The 20,001-nt window shown below is 48.8% G+C and overlaps 1 protein-coding gene across 1 annotated transcript; it reads left to right on the top strand.

Annotated features, from left to right (window-relative positions):
* Positions 1-390: 390 nt before the first annotated feature.
* HADHA (hydroxyacyl-CoA dehydrogenase trifunctional multienzyme complex subunit alpha) lies at positions 391-19,335 on the top strand. The gene is made up of 15 exons (XM_057425016.1): positions 391-594; positions 679-781; positions 4,507-4,629; positions 5,277-5,395; positions 6,237-6,293; positions 9,984-10,093; positions 10,405-10,539; positions 11,647-11,818; positions 12,503-12,589; positions 14,263-14,403; positions 15,665-15,733; positions 16,112-16,307; positions 17,174-17,288; positions 17,546-17,691; positions 18,718-19,335. Exons 1-15 carry the CDS (start codon positions 406-408, stop codon positions 18,861-18,863), a joined length of 1,908 nt encoding a protein of 635 aa, XP_057280999.1. The 5' UTR covers positions 391-405; the 3' UTR covers positions 18,864-19,335.
* The last annotated feature ends 666 nt before the right edge of the window (positions 19,336-20,001 follow it).

The raw sequence follows: 20,001 nt of genomic DNA, 5'->3' as shown, positions 1-20,001 counted from the left end.
CTGGTGCAAAGCTGTTACTAAAACAGAATAACCTTGTGGGAATGGAGTCTCTTCAGTTGCACTCTGATTTCTCAAGCAGTCACAGCTTTTAACAAGCACTATGGTGAAGGATCTGGACCTGGTGATGCAGTGATAAACCAAGTATCATGGCTGATCTGCATATGGGACTATGCTGTCAGTGTAATGAGTGAATTTAGCTCTTGATGGCCTAGATGAGATTTAAAAGTAGCTTGGCTTAGCTTGGTATTTCATATTCATGTCATAGTTGCCTGCTATCATCTGCTCATGTGCACTTCTGCCAGAAGCAGCCATCAGTGAGAACAGAGGGAACTGGGGCAGTTGAATTAGGGAGTTGAGGTAGGGGTGGGAGGAAAGCTGAGGCAGTGTGTAAAAGAGACCTTTGTGATGGATGCCCACCCAGTTCTTCTGTGGTCTTTCACAAGGAAACCTTTATTTTTCTTTCCCCTTCTTAAGGTTGCCATTGCCTGTCACTACAGAATAGCAACAAAGGACAAGAAAACAGTGTTGGGAACACCTGAAGTGTTACTGGGTCTCCTGCCAGGGGCAGGGGGCACTCAGAGGCTGCCAAAGATGGTAAGTAAGAGAAGAACTTCAGTCAGTAGCCCCTTCTGCTACATGGCTTACTCCCATTCTGAAATGCCCTTTCTGCCCTTCCAGGTGGGACTTCCTGCTGCCTTTGATATGATGCTGACTGGAAGGAACATCCGTGCTGACAAAGCAAAGAAGATGGGTCTGGTTGACCAACTGGTGGACCCGCTAGGTCAGACATGACTCCTCTCAGTTTCTTGATCTGCTGCCCATCAGTTTACCACCTTATTGAAGTGGGTGAAGAAGCCACTGGTGCCGCCAGCAGTTTAGTGAGGGCAAAGCGTGGACTACAAAATCCTTGCCATGCATGCCCTGCAGTGCAATCTCTGTTTCCTCTTCAGAAGCATCTGCATGGGAACCTTGAAATGTCAGGTTCCTACTAAAGCTAAGTGAGTAAAGAAAGGTTAGTGTAGAGGGCAGCTTGCTGATGGCTCTCTTGCATGAGCTAATTATACAGATAAGAGCCTGCATTCCTCATTTATTATGTCAGGGGGACAGATCACAACCCATAATGAAAGGAGAATAGATAACTGACGTCTACGTGTATGCAGCCTGCAGATGTTAATCTCTGTGACAAGATCTTGAGAAGAAGCCAACCTCCGTGGCTTAGGTGCTCTGAATTGTCAACCAACTTTCAGTTGGATGGAGAAATTCCTTGCAAAATGCATATTTCCAAGTGCTGAGTGGGTTACTGAATAATTTCTTGCTTCTGCTTTTGCTTCCCTAGGACAGCTTTCATGGAAGGTGACTAAATGAAGGGGCAAGCCCTCCACAGCCTCCTCTGAAAGGTCTGAGCAGCTGCAGCCAGGAGTTAGACTGGAAACCAGGAGTTAGACTGTCAGCTGGTACTGCCACAGAGTAGCAGGGTGCTGAGCTTGGTTTCCCCAGGCAGAGCATGGTCAGAGTACCTTGGTAGCCCTTAGCTCCTGCAGTAGGAGAAAATGAAATAAACAAAAAGGAAAGGTGCTGCTGCTTGCCCTGAGTAATGCCATGGAAGCCTTTGTATGTGTTCTCTCATATGACAGTGTTCAGCTGGATCCTTAGCTGTAGTCTCACTTATAAAACAGATCGGGGTACCCAGGCTTGAGTTAAAATTGCCTGAGTAAACTTCAGTGCTGTATACTTGCTCAAATGTGAATTGGCTTTTAAGTGACAGCCAGTGTGGCTTTTTATACCAATGATTACAATGGCTTCCTTAAAGGAAACCTGAACTTTGTGAAGAGCTGTTTGCAATCCTAGCTCAGACCAGATAAGCACGTAGGAGGAACCCAAAAAACAATTTATGTGCAGGCATTAGAGGCATTTCTTGCTCATTCAAATAGCAGCCAGTGCCAGAAGGCTTTCTGCTGAGTAGTTGCATGTTCATTCTGAATGTCTGGGGGAAAGCAGCTTTAAATGGAGGATAATGTTTTAACTGATTATACAGAGCTTTGAAAGAGAGAGACAGCATTAATCAGGAGGCAATTCCATGGGGTGCAGTCAGCTGTCCTTCAGTAGGGAGCTCTACAGCATGCTCTTGATGTATTTACTACTGTGCCCAGATCTAATTCTGGCATGTGCCATTTATATAGGAAAGCCGATGTGAGTCAGCCACTTGGAGTTTTCCCAGGTGAGGACACAGCAAAATGTTGGGTGGTAACTGCAAGTAAAGTAAAGCCACATACGTGGGTTTGACCACCTTGCCTGAGTAGATTTACAGCTCAGACTTACAAATAAACAGCTTTATTCTTCAGCTGTAGTATCAAAGTTCAGCCCTTCCAAGCTAGTGGAAGGGAGAAATCGGGTATTTGCATCTGGTGGTGGGAAGAGAATTTGGAAGCAAGTAAGGTTGGAGCTCAGAAATCCATCCCAGATGCTCTCAGATTTCCAAGAAATTCTCTCAGATTCCCTGGGCCTTGCTGAAATGTAGATTATGCAGCAGCGCTGGATTAAGTTTTTATGTGCTGCCTGTAATATGAAAGATGTTGCTTTGTTTGGACTGTTTTCCTCTACACTGGATTTGTCATACTGCCAGGGCATGAGTGAGACTTCCCAACAGCAAGCTTTCGTGATCTGGTCAAAATGTACGTGCTGCTTTATTTGCTTCTTGCTGAGAGACCCTCCAGTAGTCAGCAGCATCTGTGGTTTGCTGAGTGTATGCTCTCAAGATTTACGTGCAAAGAGATGAAACTTGAAGTTGTTTGAGTGAGTCCAGGGGAGGCCACAAGGGCTGGAGCACCTCTGCTATGGAGACAGCCTGAGAGAGCTGGGCTTGTTCAGCCTGGAGAAGAGAAGGCTCCAGGGAGACCTTAGAGCAGCTTCCAGTGCCTAAAGGGGCAACAAGGAAGCTGTAGATAGGCTTTTGACAAGGGCCTGGAAGGACAGGACAAGGGGAAATGACTTTAACCTGACAGAGAGGAAATTGAGATGAGATCTGAGGAAGCTCTTCCCTGTGAGGGTGGTGAGACCCTGGCACAGGTTGCCCAGAGAAACTGTGGCTGCCCCATCCCTGGCAGTGTTCAAGGGCAAGTTGGAGAGGGCTTGGAGCAACTTGGTCTAGTGGAAGGTGTCCCGAACTGGATGAGCTTTAAGGTCGCTTTCAACCCAAACTATTTGTGATTCTGTCAAGACCTCAGCTCGTGGTGGAGGGAGGGAATAGTGGGAGGTGAAAGAGGAGGGGGGTTTCTGTTTTAGTTTTGGTTTTTGACTGTCTCCTGTGTCAGAGTAGTTGTCTGCTATTGTGGTTTCTTTGCTGTGAGGGCTCTGTGGAGCATCTGGGTGTGGCTGGAGTAGTTTACGGTGAAGGTTAAGGAGGTTGTGCAGCCGTATGATAGAGTTGTAACCTCAGCAGGTTTGTTCTTCTAGATCAGAGGCAGCCCAAGGGTGCAGGTTTACCTGCAGGCTCTTCGTGGTGGCCCACGCAGAGTCACTGGGCATTGCTCTTTCACTAATGACTCATTGTGCTTCTAGCAAGTTCACACAACTGCCCTTTCAGCGCTGCACTCCGTCCTCTTGTCTGATGATACCAGTTCTGTGCTTGGAAATTGTGCAACCCACCCTTGGAGATTGCTAAAACTCATTTTGTGGTGGCTTGCTTCGTTGTTTATGGGACAGCTCTGAGTTAGTCTGGGTGTTGCACTAGCTAAAGCAAGTGAGAGATTTCCTGCAACTGAGGCCAGAGGTGGAGGTTTCACTGGACATCAGCTCCAGGACAGGTAATTTTCAGGGATACACTGCTTTGAAACTGTCATCTGTATGTTTAATACCAACAGGTATTGTTGTACAGACTTACCATACCATGTAAGAAAGGAGAGGTGCAGCAAAAGGGAAGGCAGACAGCACACTGAAGTTCTGCTGGGATCCAGGAGTGCCTGCAATTAAATAAAATAAAAAGTTGAGGAATAAAGGCCACAGTTTGCAAAAAAGATGGTCAGGTGCTGAAGCAGGGGTCCAGAGAGGTGATGGGACCTCCATCCTTGGAGTCCTTCAGAGGCTGGCAGAACATGTCTTTGAGCAGCCTGATGTAATTCCAGAGCTGGATTTAACTTTGAACTTGACCCCACTTTGAGCAGCATGTCAGAGCAGATGGTCTCACATCCCCTTCCAAAGCTATTCTATGGTTCTGTGAAAGTAGCGCTGATGTTTAAGTGGCATAGTGCTATCTGCTCCCCTTGGGAGCTGGTGTTTTATCATTTGTGTATAAAGCCATGTATAATATATGCCTTGGGGCCTTGATATAGTTGTCTGAGCCTTTCCCTCATTGTTCATCAGCAAGAAAAGTCATGCAGGTGTGGGGAATAGAGTGGTGATAATTCAAAGGAATGTCATGTTGCTAGTCTTACCCTTGCACCTCTGCATCCTCAGCTATCAGTGACAACTTCTGCTGCATGTCCTCACGAGTTCCTTTTTTATTCACAGGGCCAGGTGTGAAGGCTCCAGAAGCACGAACAATTGAGTATTTAGAGGAGGTAGCCATTGGCTTTGCCAGAGGACTAGCCAACAGGACTGTGTCTTCCAAAAGATCCAAAGGGCTAGTACAGAGTAAGTCTGTAGGCGCTGTGGCAGATCCCAAGGGATTGTAGAGAGTATAATTCAGCTTTCTTCACGTGTCTGTGTTTGTGCTCCTACTTAATTCCATTTGCAAAACAAAATTATTTCATGTTGTAGTCATCTCTTGAGCCTGGTGGGTTAGCAGAGAAAACATTGCTCTGCATATCTTGAGGTGGCATTGCTGGAGCTGCACATGGTGCTGCTCCTGAAGAAGGGAGCCAAGCCTCAAGAGAACTTAAGCCTCAACAGCTACCTCCAGAGGACTTACCCATCTTCAAAGTTTTAGTAGCAAGTTCTGTACCAAGCTTGTGTAATCAAGTGGGAAGAAACACATGGGTTTGCTCTGCGCTAATCCTCGTTAGTGGAGCCCTTACATAGTTAGAGCCCAGAAAAGGTGACATCTATGTGCAAGAACTCCCCAGAGCTCTGTTTGTCACCAGTTGTATTAGGAGGATGCTGCAGCCCTAAAAGAGTCTTGTCTGAAACAAGCCATAGAAATTCTTCTGAGGAGACCCTGCTACCTGGGGCTGAGGTTCTGGTGTAGAAATGTGACATTCACACCTATACTCCTGGTTAATCATTTAAAGGCTGATTGTGCATGTAGCACTGTGCTGAGACATGTTTTGTCCATCTTGCAGAGATAACAGACTATGCCATGGCTCTTCCGTTTGTGAGGCAGCAAGTCTACAAGACAGTGGAGAGCAAAGTTCAGAAACAAACCAAAGGACTGTACCCCGCTCCAGTAAAGATCATTGAGGTAATCACTACTGTGAGGTGTAAGAAACTACAGTGATGGTGGATCTGTGGGATAACGTGTCAACAGATGGAGGGAAGGTAGTTCATTTCTCTTAGCCAAGCCTTATATCCTGATCTTCACAGATCAGGTTAGTGCATGCTGGCTGTGTGATGCATCAAGCAAGCATGGTAAAATTCAGAACAGCTTCCCAGAATACAATCACCAATCTAGGTGATACTGGTGCCAGTAAGGGGTAGATCAAGAATCCCAGTTGAAGGGAGGCTTAGCTGGAATATGTTGTCTTAATGAAACTTTCAGCTGCAGTTTTAAAGAGTTGGGTGAATCTGTTTGAAGCTAAGAAAATAAAAATTGCTGCTTTCATAGCATGAACCACTCCATACTTAAAAAGTTAGTTCCCCAGGTTACACAGGCATTGTGTTACTCACAGGCACAATCCATGGTTGAATCCTTATTATTTTAAAATGAATTTTTACTATTAAGTTGTTGCGAAGACTTCTCTAAGACCTGTGAATGTCCCGCTCTGACTCTTGAGAGCAGGGTCATTACAGGAGCACAGTCCTACTGAAAAACAGTTCCTGAAACCACAAGGCATGTGTAAAAATGAACCTGATGGAAACCCCCTTGCCATCCTACCTGTTGTGTGCTAGAAGGACAAGGTGTTCCATAGCTCTGCTTTGAACAGCATGGACAGGACCCAGAAAGTCTGAAGTGTTACCTGAATATTGGAGAGGAGTCACATGTGAAAGCAGGAGGTGCAGCTAAACAAGTGATCTTGTTAAAGTGTAGATGTTGGCAGATGTGACTTAACAGTGGCATATCCTTATTGTTCTTCTTTGACTAGGTTGTAAAGACTGGTCTTGATCAGGGGCGTGACGCTGGATACCTCACTGAATCCCAGGTAAGGAGATTATCCCTGGCTGTAATTAGTGAATTCTGTAGTCAGAGGGATTTGTGTCTAACCACGCACAAAGGATAATATTCATCTCAGAATGGTATCTCACTCCCTGCCCCTTCTTCTGGCAGTGGGGGTGTGAAAAAGGCTTTCTTAAACAACAGAGCTGCTTTTCAGGGTTCTTCATCTCTGAAAACAGTTTGTGCCTTTTCTCGTTCCTGTCTGTGTTTCCTTTCTGAGTAGAAGATGACCAGGAGGAGTTCACCAATACAGGTTTCATAGAGCAGGACTGTCATTTCTCCATATGTCTGAGCCCTGTTTGTTTCCTCTGATTGTACAGGGGACAGGTATCCAGAGGTGTGGGTGTAGTGCTCTTGGTTTCCTCATTGTTTCCAGACAATTTGGTGCAAAGAAGTCGTTTCCTCCAAGAGTTAACTTTAATTTTTACCAGTGCTCTGTTTACTCTGTCACTCTTTTTCACCATTATCTTTGTTCAGGGTGCTAAGTCTCCAATATTCTCGGTTTGCCATTTACCATTTCTTAGGCCAGATACTTTGTGCTGGTCCTTTTTCACCCATTGATGATTTTGGGTGCTTCTGAAAATTAGGTGGGTTTTTTTTTTCAGCAGTAGTTTCTCACCCCAAATAGGACTTCTCTCTCCTTGTCCCTTGATCAAACTCACCTTCCTACCTTCCTAGTAGATACTCCAGTTCAGTGTACTGGCCATGCAGAGGGACCTCAACAAACCAGAGAACAGGGTGGTAAGGAACCTCATGAAGCTGAGTGAAGGGAAATGCCAGGTGCTGTCCTGGTGAGGAATAACCCCATGCACTAGTCCAGGCTTGGGCCAACTGATTGGAGAGAGTCCAGCAAAGGGCCACAAGGATGATTAAAGGTGGGAGCATTTGATGCACAAAAAGACACTGTGAGACGTGGAATTGGAGAAGAGAAGGTCTGGGGGGACCTTATCAATGTGTATAGATCATAGAATGGGTTGGGTTGGAAAGGGACCTTAAAGATCATCTGGCTAGAATCCAGCCCTCCTTCTTTACAGGAGGGTTGGAACCAGGCTCCAGTTTTCCATTCTACCTATTCTAGTGGCAGAATAAGAGCACAAACAGAAATGGGAAATTCCACTTAAATATGCAAACCAACTGTTTTACTGTAAAGGTGATGGAATGCAGGAAGATTGCCCAGAGAGACTGTGGAGTCCCCCTTTGTGGCAGTATTTAAAACCCATTACACACAGTCCTAAGCAGCCTGTTCTGGTTTGAGTAGTGGGGTGTGGGACAAGACAATCTCCACAGGTCTCTTCCAACCTCAACCATTCAGTGGTTCGGTGGTTCTATGAAACAAGCCTCTGTATCATTCTTCCTTTTCTTTCAGTTCTTTGCTTTCCTGGCACATCATTTGAGTTTAGCACCAATATCAACTGTTAAGGGTAGTCAGGACTTTTGCATTTAAGACCCAGAAGACTTCACCTCTTGCTCTGCTTGCTGCTTTTCCTCTGTGTCCAGCCAGTAGCGAGGCTGAGTAGCTGTTACAATCATAGAAGAGATGTCGTACTGCAGAGGTGTAGCTACATGCACACTTGTGCTCACAGACACACAGACACATGACACGCATGGCTGGTTGCACAAACAGCATGGTGCCTTTACTGATGACACCCACATAAACACAAACAGCTCATGGGCATGGCCAGTGTGGGTGATTGATGCTGTTCCTCCTGGTCAGCTGATCAGAGTTGAAGTTCATGTGCACACACACCCCTTTATTAGCTGTCTGTAGATGTTTCATCTGTCAGTTGGCCACAGCGCCCAGTCTGACCAGCTGCTGGCACATGGACCTCATGCCCTAAATGTCACCCAGTCCTGCCTGAGGTTTACTAGTGACATACCCAAGGAAGACAGGCATAGAGTTTAATATAGAGGTAGAGCAGCCTGTGGTGGGCAGGCCCATGGCTTGAGCAGGCAAATGTCCTCACGGCAGCTTGCTCATGCATGACCCTTTTATTACACACACACACACACACACACACACACACATAATCTTTGTTTTCCTGTGCTTCTTCATCTTCAGCCATCCTGATCCCTCCCCTTCTCTGCCCTTGTCTTTATCTTAATAAGCAAGCTGCCCCTGATTAGTTTTTCCTCACTCAATGCACACTCAAATTTGCTACTTCTGATACTGAAGAGGCAATTCTGGCTGTGCACAGTGTCACTGGTGTGGGTCCCTTGACACTTAAGGCTCTGCAAGACCTGACTCCCCAGAAGACCCACAACGCTCCCATCTGCTTGCCTCTGCGTTTGGGTCATGGCTAACATCGCTGCTCTGTAACTGCTGGTGAAATCCATCTGTCCACCACAGTACTATCTGTGACTTTCACCAGCTTCTCACACTGCTGTCACATCCCCCAGTCTTTCCTGCCATGCTTAGTAGCTCCTTTTGCTCTCTCCTCATGACAGTGTTCTGTTCTGAGATGTAGCTGTCTGCCTCCTACCTTAACAGTGATCTCCTGGGTATACCCCATCTGTTCTGCTTATGTATTCCACCCACGTTTGGTCTGGTGCTGAATAAAAGGCTTGGGATACTCTGTTCCTTACTGAAAAGAATTAATGTTTTTTCCTGAGAACAGCAGCAGGATGGAGATCTTCCCAGAACTCTAAAGAATAATAAGTGTCAGTGTCGTGTCTTTTTTAATGCCTCCCTCTTTCCCCTAGGATAGATTTGCACATTCTTTTCCAGGTTCTGTGTTTCTAGTATTTTAACAAGCATCTGACTCATAGGAAAGTGGTGAAGGAAGACACAGCCTGCTCCAAACTACACTGATTTGGTGGCTTTCCTTAGCTGACTTGGCTCAGACAGCATTAGTTTTCTGTTGCATTGTGCTGTCTTTTGTCTTCCTGACTACTTTCCTGTTTCGTGCTGAGTGCTGGGAGTTTATGCAGGCCTTAGTTTTTGTTGCCTGGTCTATGATCCTCTGAAAATAGTGCCAGGCTACTGCTGTCAGTAAGAACTGGCCTATTTAAAGATTTTTTTCTCAAAGCCTGAGGGCAGAGCCATTTCACTTGGAAGCCACTGAGGCAATGGTCCCAGCTACGGCAGTGTGCACGCAGGGGACAAAGGGTCCCATATAAGTCCTGCTGCTGGGGACCTAGAAGTGGCTCCTGCACTGAGGGACCCTGCAGCTGCTGGCTGGTCAAGGCAGCTGTGTCGTTTCTGGCCTACTATCATGGCAGTGAACTGCCAGGAAATGCTTCAAAGCTGTGGTGGGAGGGTGGAAATGAGCTGTGAATGATTCAGTGGGTAGGAGGGAGATGGATATGGAACTACAATGGCTGTTTTTGTTCCCTGGCAGAACCCCTGTGCCTCCAGATGAGAGCCTTAGAGGTACACACTTTTTCAGGTGCTTTAAATGATAGTGTTTAAGGGACAGGCCATTGAACAAGGAGTTCCCTACTGCTCTTTGGCAGCCTATGTGGAAGGCAGTGGTGCAAAGCAGGCCGTGCTTAACACAGCAGGTGCTTTGCTGCAGAGGATTCATATACTCTGTCCCTTCCTCCTTTTCTAACTTGGCTACTAGTCTGTGCAGTTGTGGCTGTGCTCCCCCCTTACCATGTTCTTGATGTGTATGTGCTGGAGGTGAGACAGATGTTAAATGCCAAACTCTCTGCTTCCTTCTTCCCTTTCTTCCAGAACTTTGGCAAACTTGCAATGACTAAGGAATCCAAAGCACTGTTAGGACTTTACCACGGGCAGACACACTGCAAGAAGAACAAGTTTGGAGCACCTCAGCGAGAGGTCAAGTAAGTGCATGTGTAGGATGCCTGAAGGAGGGGTTGGAGGACCTCTGCTAAAGAGAGAAGACCTCTGGAGGATCTCTGTTCTTGGAGTGAGTGGCCTACAGTCCTGAAAAGCAGTGTATCAGTGCACAGAGATTTCCAGCCTCCCAAAGACTAATGCTCTGCAGCTGGGAGGTCTCACCCACAAGTGAAATCTTGCATGACCTCACTAAAAATAGTTCCTGAGTGGACAGGAGCTGTGGGAATCTGTCAGCAGCAATGGAAATTCAGTGATTTCTAGCTTTAAGCATGTCCCCTGTTCCTTTTCTGTGCAGGACTCTGGCAGTGCTGGGAGCAGGGCTCATGGGAGCTGGCATTGCACAGGTTTCAGTGGATAAAGGGCTAAAAACCATTCTGAAGGACACAGCACAACAAGGCTTGGACAGAGGGCAGCAGCAGATCTTCAAGGGGTACGTGAACTAAAAGGAATTTGCTCGGGATGGAATAGGGCTGCCGTCAGTCAAAATACTCCTCTGCTTTCAAGCAGTCAGGAACTCCTGACACCTGTTCCTTTGGAGTCTTCTACCATCAGGTGTCACAGAAGTGCTTTCTTTTAGTGCTTTCTTTTCTATGCAGTGTGCTGGTATATTGCTATGAAATAGGCCTAGTGTATTCAGCCTTAGCTCCTTAGGTAGGCAGATGATCTAACCATTGCTTTAGTTTTTAGATACAGCAGTAGCTTATAGAGCTAAGGGGGGAGGGAGTAATCCTGGTTGCCTAAAATCCCATCTTAGGAGAGGCATTGGGTCACACTTCTGAAAAGCTGGATCTCTTTCCCCTGTTCTCCTGGCTCAGCAATAATAGTGCTCAGCTGTGTATCATCAGGAATATCAGTGATTGAATCACAGGGTGGTTGGGGTTGGAAGGGTCCTCTGGAGATCATCCAGTCCCACAGCCCTCCTAAAGTGAGTTTACCCAGAGCAGGTTGCACAGCATTGTGTCCAGGTGGGTTTTGAATATTTTCAGAGAAGGAGACTCCACAGCCTCGCTGGGCAGCCAGTTCCAAATGCTCCATCACCCTTATGGTAAATAAGTTGTTCTTTGTATACAGATGGAGCTTCCTGTGTTTCAGTTTGTAGCTGTTACCCCTCATCCTGTCACTGGGCACCACTGAGAAGAGTAGCCCCATCCTCTTGTCACCTGCCCCTAAGATAATTGTATGCATTGATGAGATCCCCTCTCTGTCGTCTCTTCTCCAGGCTAAACAGGCCCAGCTCTCTCAGCCTTTCCTCATAAGAGAGATGCTCCAGTTTCTTAATCACCTACGTAGTCCTCTGCTGAACTCCAGTAAATCCTTGTCCTTCTTGACCTTCAGACTAGTTGACTTTCAGACTAATGCACCAGCTGAGTTGTGTGAGCAGGGCTCTCCTTTTTCCAGGGGCCAGTGGCAGTCCTTCTGGATTGGAGATGTTGTTTTGGGTCCAGGAGGGAGGCGGGGATGCCCTTGTTGGCATGGTGCACCTCTAGCACCCTGGCCTGGCCTGCTCAGGAGCTATGACAATGCTGTCCTTCCCTAGGCTGAACAGCAAGGTGAAGAAGAAGAGTTTGACATCATTTGAGAGGGACTTCATTCTCAGCAACCTTATGGGCCAGCTGGACTACAAGGGCTTTGAGACGGCAGACATGGTGATCGAGGCAGTGTTTGAGGACATCAACATCAAGCATAAAGTGCTGAAGGAAGTGGAGGCTGTGAGTATTGTTTCTGAGCAGCTTGCGCTAGATGTGGCCCCTGTATGGTGGAGACTCAGGGAGTCCTGTCCTGCACTGCTGGGTTTGTCACATCTTTGTGCTTGGTGCAAGTTATGTCAGTAGAGGGGTAAATGATAAGGGCAGCCTTCCTATTCCCTAAGGATATTTACTGTTCAGTAAGGAGTCAGCTTTTAGCTGAATGGGGCAATTCTGACATTTGCTAACTCCTGGTAACCACTCCAGAAACAATTCTATTTGTCTGACAACATTGATATGATAGTAATGTCTTTTGATATCTCCACAATTTATATTCCTTTACCTGCTATCTCTAGCTTTCCACCACTGCACTTTTCTGTTCAAGAGTACACTTGGGGAAGTAACGGGATGGTAAAAGATCTGGTCTGTGCACCTTTCTGAAGTCCCTCTCTGCCATGTGTAATGCTGTTGCGGTGGTCTGGCAGAAACACAGGGGCTCTGACCTGTGGAGAGTTCAGGGGAAGTCAGATCTGGCTGACATGGGCTGCTGCTTTAGAATTGGTTTCTAATGCTGACAGAGAAAATGAGGTTTGCCTTGTTTGTCAGGATTGCCAGGTGCTTGTGCTGTTCTCTCAGGGTCTGCACATCACACTGGATCTGTCTCTGCAGCCTGTGCGTTTACACTGTCTCTTCCACCCCCTGCCACAGGTGATACCTCCTCACTGTATCTTTGCCAGTAACACATCTGCCCTCCCAATCAGCCAAATTGCTTCTGTTAGCAAGAGGCCAGAGAAGGTGAGTACCCAGCACCAACTGCCTGTTCTGCTCTGCACCAGGATGCCTGTTAGGGGCAAACTGTCTTTGCTGGAGGTGGGCACTGGGAACTTCTGCTTCCTCCTCAAACATGAAACAGCTCATCCTCTGCCCCCAGTGCAAGTATTGAACAAAGAGCTTCTGATCTTTGGGTAGGTAGGAAGTGGGTGAAGGTAGACTTGCCCCAAGTGTGATATTAAGGCAGGGTGCAGAAGGGAGGTCAGTGCACTTCCAGGAAACATTAATGCACATGGGGGTAGGGAAGCTGTGGAAGGACTCGAGCAATTCCAGCCAACAACTTCAGTTAATTTGATACGCTGATTAGACCTAGGAGTGATTTGCCGTGATAGGAGAATGCTTCCACCTTCTTGGAGAGGACACTAACTTAGCAGCAAAAAGGGAAGGAAGGTCAGTGACTGGAAGCTGAACTCAGAGGTGCTGAAACCACAGTGTTGGTCAGCCATGGAATCAGCTTTGCAGGGATGTTGGTTTTTTTTTCTGGCTCCAGATGATCTATGTGAACAGGATGCCAAGAGTAACTGTTGGAGGTTCCTCTCATGTTCATGAGCTTCTTCCTGATTTACTGTCAGACCTTAGTTGTACTGGAAATGCAAACTGAGTTTTATTTCTTCATACTTGCAAAATAACTTCCTCTTGCTGTATAAATTGACTGCATAATGACCCTTTATAGGAAACTAATAGGAAATTAGTTAACTAATTAGTGTGTTTAATTAGTTTTTCAGTCTGCAGCTCTCTCCAGCAGGTGTTCCTCTGGCAGATCTTAGTGTCACGTGTAGCTTCCCAGAGGCATGAAGGTGACAAGCTGATTACATGGTCATGTTAAGAAAGTGAATCACACAGCCAAATAACCTCCACTTAAATGCTGTTCCCAGAGGAAGGCTGCGCATACCTCCGCATTTAGTTTCTCGAAGCTTGCCTTCTCATCCTTAAATTCACTTCATTGTCAAAAAAAGAAGCATAGAATATCAAAGTTAGAAGGGACCTCGTGGATCATCTGGTCCAACCTTTCTAGGCAAAGTATGACCTAGATTAGATGTCCCAGCACCCTGTCCAGCCAAATTTTAACAGTCTCCAACACTGGGGAGTCACCAGTTCCCCAGGGAGATTATTCCAATGGCAGATTCTTATGGTAAAAACCTAGGAACAAATCATTGACAAGCAGAACACGGGGACTTTGATCAACATCTGTTTCTGTGGCTGCTGTTCCACTCTCGATGCTCAGCAGAAGTACCACCCAGGCATGTGGCTGCCCAGCCAGCTCGCACAGTACCTGCAGTCACACAGTGCCTGTGATTTACCTGAGGGGACTGAGCTTGCTGAGATTCCCAGACAGCTTTTGTTGCCAGACTATTAACAAGCATAAAGAGAGCTGATCAGCACTCTTGGTCCTGTGTTACCCCTTCGTCCTCCCTGAGGCAAGAACTGTGGGGCATGTGATATGTCCTTGGGAAAGCCAAGGAGGGAAGGGAGCTGGGGAGCATTTCTGTTGGAGAGGGATAGAGTGGAGTGTGTGGCTGAATGGATAGTGCATTGTGGTGATGGGTGATGTCTATGCAGCTGGACACTTGACTTGCATAGCAGATTACTCTGGGAGCCAAAGTCTGTCTTAACCCTGAGCTCTTCCTTCTGGCCAGGTAATCGGGATGCACTACTTCTCCCCTGTTGACAGAATGCAGCTGCTGGAAATCATCACCACAGACAAAACATCCCAGGACACAGCTGCTTCTGCCGTTGCTGTCGGCCTCAAACAGGGCAAGGTCGTCATAGTGGTAAAGGTGAGGGAGCACTGCACAGAATACAAGCTGGGGTAATGAATAAAAGGGCAGGCTGGTGCACTGAGGTGGCTGAAACATGGTTGTGAGTACACTGGCATTAGCTACTCATGCTGAGAAGTAAAAATGGAGGTTAGAAGGTGGCAGGTGCCCCGATGATCCCTGAAGTGTCCTTTGGAGCAGCCATGGAAAGCCATGAGGCACAGGTGCAGTCTGATCAGCCAGCACAAGGAGTTGGCAGTCCTGCTTCACACAGCTTCCAGGAGCCTTGAGCCTGTAGTGGCATCAGAGGCGGGGCAGGATTCTCACCACCTCTTCTCCCTGGCAGGCAGCAAGGACAGAGGGTCAGTGAGCAGTAACCCTCCTCTTTCTGGATTTAAAACTTGTGTGAGAGGGGGCAGAAATACATATGTAAGTGTAGGCAAAGGTCTGTACCAAGCGGAGGGAGAAGACTGAGCACAGCAAGGCAGCAGCTGAGAACAAACTACTGTGGTCTCTAGGAGGAGGTGGCAGAGCCTCGGAAAAGCCATGGGCTTCAAGTGTTTCATCAGGCTGACAGCTGCTATTGAACTCATGGTCCTGCAAGTAGAGCTGGTCTCATGCTAAGCAGTGCTGCTGTTTGAACTAGGTGGGAGGTTCATCCAGTAGGCTCAGGGCAGTTAGAGGAGTGTATTATTGGATTGGTGTTTTCAGTGGTGTGTGAGGTTGCCAGCAGTGCTTAGCAGATCTCTCCAGTGGTACTGGAAAAACTGGCTTGTCAAAAAGTGCTCTGAAAGCAAGTGGAGATACAGTGCTGCTTCTCTAACCCTCATCCCCACATGCCTCCTGGCATGGCAGTTTTCAGGTTATCTCCTGCTTCCTGATTTCATGAGCAATTTCAGAGCTAAAACAACCAGTTTGTGCCAGTTCTGCTTGTGCTGAGCACCCCTTCCCTTGTCAGCCTGGTAGGCTTGGTGAAGCCATGGGACTTTTGCAGCCTGCTTGGAGCCTCCAAGCACTATTTCAAATAAAAACACTCTGGTGAGAACTTCCAGGGAGTGAGTTCGTGTGTGAATCTTCAAACACTGTGGAGCCCTCCAGGATAAAAAAACATTGTCCTAGCAGTCTATAACATACTGTTAGAAATGGAGTTGAGTGTGCTTGTCCTGTGTGTCAGTGCCTAAGCTGCAGCTTGGACCATGAAATGCAGTTCTTGTGCTACCGAGAGGGGCCATGTTCCTGCAGTTTGTACTCACCTGCCTTTCTGCTGCACTTCTCTTAATAGGATGGGCCTGGCTTCTACACCACCAGGTGCCTTGGACCCATGCTGGCAGAAGTGGTCCGAGTTCTCCAGGTGTGTATCCCATCAGCTACCAAGCCTCTGCCTCAGAGTCATGTAAACTCTGCTTCCTCCTTACCCTCAATCAGGCTGACCCCAGCCCTGGCCAGGAAGGGGGGGGGGTAACCAGCCCCAGTCCTTCTGGTTGTCCCCAGGCCACTATTGACTGAGCTGTGGTTTGATGGGATGTGGTAACGAGGGTCTCTCCTCCCTACACAGCACCAGGGCGAGTCAGGAATGGGGTGAGCAAGATGACACTGTTCCTGTCAGTCATCAGATGGCTAATGGGACTGGTTGCAGTCCATGGCCCCAGATGACTGAGGGATTTCTGCCCCACACTGGTTTCGGGACACTTGCCCAGAGATACCATTGCTTCCCCTTCTATTCCTGCAGGAGGGCATTGACCCAAAGAAAATAGACACCATCTCTACAGCCTTTGGCTTTCCTGTGGGTGCTGCCACGTTGATCGATGAGGTGGGTGTAGATGTGGCCGCACACGTGGCTGAGGACCTTGGCAAAGCCTTTGGCGAGCGCTTTGGAGGAGGCAGCATCGAGTTGTTCAAGCTCATGGTGCAAAAAGGCTTCTTAGGTGAGACACTAGGCTGTTCTAGTCTTAACATATTTTGCCTTTGTTCAAGGAAAAACACTGGTATCCATCAGCTTCTTCTGCCTTCAGGTGTGAGCAGTTATAAAGAGTCCTGGAAATGAGTCCGGAATCCCTCCCAGCTGTACCCTGGGTAGAACTTTGGCTGGAACCAGACCTTCTTTTGCAGAACCAGCAGCAGCTGGCAGAGATGCTGCCCAAAGCAAAGGCAGCAGACAAGATCTCGTGAACCTCTCTGTGGCCCCTTCCTGAAACCTGCACTGGTGTCCTAGGACACAGAGAACAAGTGGCTGGAAATAAATGTTCTCAGGTGAAACAAGCCCTGAGCTGAGCTTTAGAAGCTCCATCCACATGGTAGAAGCCATGCCACTGGGTGCCAGGGGCAGCTGTGGCTCTGAGCATGCCAAACGGAGTAGTGTCCATCAGTGGGACCTGCACATACACCATGATAGCTCTTGTCCTCCAGTGACCCATGCTGTGACCAGACTCCTGGCAGGAAGAGTTGCTCTTTAGATCTTGTCATCTCTGTCCCTTGCTCCCAGGGTCCTTTTGCTGCTCTAGCCACAGAAATTGTGGTTTTATTTGACTGTCCTCTAGTAGTAGTGAAGACATTAGGGCCTGGCACAGTGGCAACATCTTGTCAAGGATTTGGTTGAACATGAGACCTCTTCACTCTGTCCTTGGTGAGGCAGTAAATGGGCTTGCTACGAAGTGCAGAGATGCTGCCTGTGCTGGAAGGATCTACTTGTGCTAACAGCAGCAGGAGACACAAGATCATCAGTGGCAAAGATGTCAGGAGCAAACGGGATGTGTGGCAGGATGTGACTGTCTTTTTTTTTTATGCCCGACAGGTCGTAAGACAGGGAAAGGTTTTTATGTTTACCAGGAGGGGGTGAAGAACAGGAATGTCAATTCTGCCATGGACGAGGTCTTAGCACAGTTCCAAGTGCCAGCCAATCCTGAAGTGTAAGTAGCTGTGCGTGTTTGAGTGGTGTGGGCTGGCTCCCACCCCTGACCTGATCAAGCCTTTGCCATTCTTATGTGCCTGCTTTGGGACATGGCACAGAGCACAGTCCTTATCCACATGTGGATAGGGACACCCCCAGTGTGAGCGCCCATCCTCTCCCCCTGGCTTTAGAGAGTCTCCCGTGCATACTGGCATCATGTGCTCCTCCCTCCAGCTCCTGTTACCTGCACAGCCCTTACAGGCTCTTTCCTTGCAGCTGCACTGAGGAGGACATCCAGATGCGCTTGGTGACGAGGTTTGTGAATGAGGCAGCCATGTGCCTGCAGGAAGGGATCCTCAGCAACCCCGTGGAGGGAGATATTGGTGCTGTGTTCGGCTTGGGCTTCCCCCCGTGCCTGGGAGGTAAGGGGTTTCAGCTGGGCTAGGCTGCATGGCTTGGTTCAACGACTTTGTCACAGGCTTGCCTAGTGAGCTCTAGCACCAGCGGCAAGGCAGCTGTTAAGGCCAAGTTTGAGCCCCAGTCTGACAAGCCCAAATGTCCTTTTCCCACGTAAAGCCAGAGAGGTTGCTCCACCATTCCCACCCTGTGAGAGGTGACAGTGAGCCTGACAGCTGCTGTCACATGTTTTGGCAAGGACCCTGTGGAGTTCCTCTACTGGTAACAGCTGTTTAACAGAGCTATGGCTGGTGAGGTCAAAGGACTCCAACCAGGTCATTTGCTGTGTCTTCAGGTTTGAATAAGAAGGCAGAGCCTTGCTGGCCCCAGCCTCATCAGCACTTCCTGGGAGAACTTCAAAGGAAATGCTTTGACCATGCCTGATAGCTGTGGGGTGTAGGTGGGATGGGGACTTGCAAAGGCCCTGCAATTTGAGAAAATCTCTGGTTTGCTTTTGTGCAGCCATATGATGCTTGGTGAAAAATGAGGCTCTGGTGTCTCATCTCTTGCCACTGCGACTTGCCTGGCTGGGCAGGCACACATCCAGCACTGCTGGAATGCTACTCATGCTGCACATAGAATTCAGAAATTGTGCCCCAGGACACAGATAAATGTGAGCTGACAAACTCTGCCATGGTGCACAGCATCAACAAAGTGCTCCTGGACCCATCTGCAACCTGGGTGGGTGGCTGCAGCTATGGATGCGGCATGAGCTGAGTTTGGGGTTGCAGCTGAAGGGTACCAAGGTCTCTTGGGCCATGAGACAGTATTGCTGCCCCATGCCTCTCGTTCCACCCTCTGAGGTAAGGGAGCAGTCCCAGCAGTCGAGTGTGTCCGCTCGGTGCAGGTGGGCAGGCAGGGACCAGGTCCTGCATTGCCCTGCTGAGCGCCTCGGGCTCTCCTTTGGAGAAGGATGGAGTGGTCAAATCCAGTGCTCTTGCCCTTGGTGCTTCTCGCCTCCGTGGCACAGCCGTGTCCCCCTGTTCCTGCAGGTCCCTTCAGGTACGCAGACTCGTACGGAGCCAGGGAGCTGGTGGACAAGCTGCGCAAGTACGAGGCCGTGTATGGCTGCCAGTTCACACCGTGCCAGCTGCTGCTGGACTACGCCAACAACCCCAGCAAGAAATTCCACCAGTGAGCGTGGCCCCACACCGCCCGCCTATGACGCGCCGACAGCTCGAGCTGAAGCCGCCCGCTCTCCAGCGACACCCTACTCTGTAGGTTAATCTCCAAAGCACCCAGGGGAGGAAGGAGAGTGGCAGCGGATCTCCTCATGGCTTCTACTCATTTCAAGTGCCTTAGCAGCAGCTACTGTGTGTTGGGCACGTCTGTCCTGTGCCACCATGGGCCTGGTGGCTCCTTGCTGGAAGAGAGAGTTTCTTTTGCGTTCACCTCCATGCTGTGACCTCCAGTGCTCCCCCCTGGGCAGGCTGCACCCAGGATGGCACTGGCCCCGCAGCTTTGCCTTTCCATAAACTTCCAACAGAATAAGCCCCCATCTCCTGGGTTTGGACTCCATACCTATTTCTCCTCCTGTCTCGCTGGGGCAGCAGCCTCTCAGCACCGAGGAACGGAACTGTTCAAGTCGGAAATAAAGCGTTCAGGCAATCCTCTGGGGTCCTCTCTGCTTTTGCTTGCTGAGCCACCCACCAAGGGGCTGCTGGCAGTTGCTGGAGGCAGTGCAGAACAAAGGCTGCCTCTGTCACCTCTGCCATCAATCAGGGGCTGTGAGGAGCCTCCGGTTCTTTTGTCTGGCCCTGAGCACTGCCGCCGGCGTTATTCTGACAGATGGACCCGCCTGTAATTGCAAATCGAGCAACCAAAGACCAGAAGGGACCCCCGTGGGGAGAGCTTAGTTTAAACTAAAAGGCTTTAAATCTCCATGCACCTGTCACTGGTTTCAGAGCTTGGCCCGGTCTTGCTTTCCTGGGCTTGCTGTGATGCCACGCATTGCCTCCCCAGCTCCAACCTTTCTCCTGCATCCTGGCAGGGCCGGGGCCAGGAGCTGGATGATGCCACACTCTTCGTGCTGCATCCATGCTTGTTTCCTAAGGCTCCAAAACCAAAATTGGGCTGAGACATCATCTCCTCCTGTTTTTGCTGCCTGCTGGGAGAGGCACAGGACTGCCTGTGGAGCTGGTAACCAGCCTTCAGCCCGCCCGGGGTGGGGGGCTGCAAACTCTGGGACCTGGCTGTGAGAGCAGGGCCATGGGTTGCTACCCCATGGAGGGCTGTGCATGTGAGGACTGAGCTGTGGTCATAGGGCTGAAGTCAGG

This window comes from Pezoporus wallicus, unplaced genomic scaffold (assembly GCF_028554395.1).
Source record: "Pezoporus wallicus isolate ANWC-B61680 ecotype Strahan unplaced genomic scaffold, APGP_CSIRO_Pwel_v1 contig_14479, whole genome shotgun sequence".
Classification (NCBI taxonomy): domain Eukaryota; kingdom Metazoa; phylum Chordata; class Aves; order Psittaciformes; family Psittacidae; genus Pezoporus; species Pezoporus wallicus.
This window is presented reverse-complemented; position numbering and strand designations above follow the sequence as displayed.

What these genes read in the sequence shown, in the direction of transcription:
- HADHA (XM_057425016.1), top strand. Translation starts at nt 406, where the DNA reads ATGGATGCCCACCCAGTTCTTCTGTGGTCTTTCACAAGGAAACCTTTA. An exon ending in TTAGCAAGAGGCCAGAGAAG is followed by an intron (nt 12,590 to 14,262) that starts GTGAGTACCCAG and finishes CCTTCTGGCCAG; the next exon opens with GTAATCGGGATGCACTACTT. An exon ending in AGGTCGTCATAGTGGTAAAG is followed by an intron (nt 14,404 to 15,664) that starts GTGAGGGAGCAC and finishes TTCTCTTAATAG; the next exon opens with GATGGGCCTGGCTTCTACAC.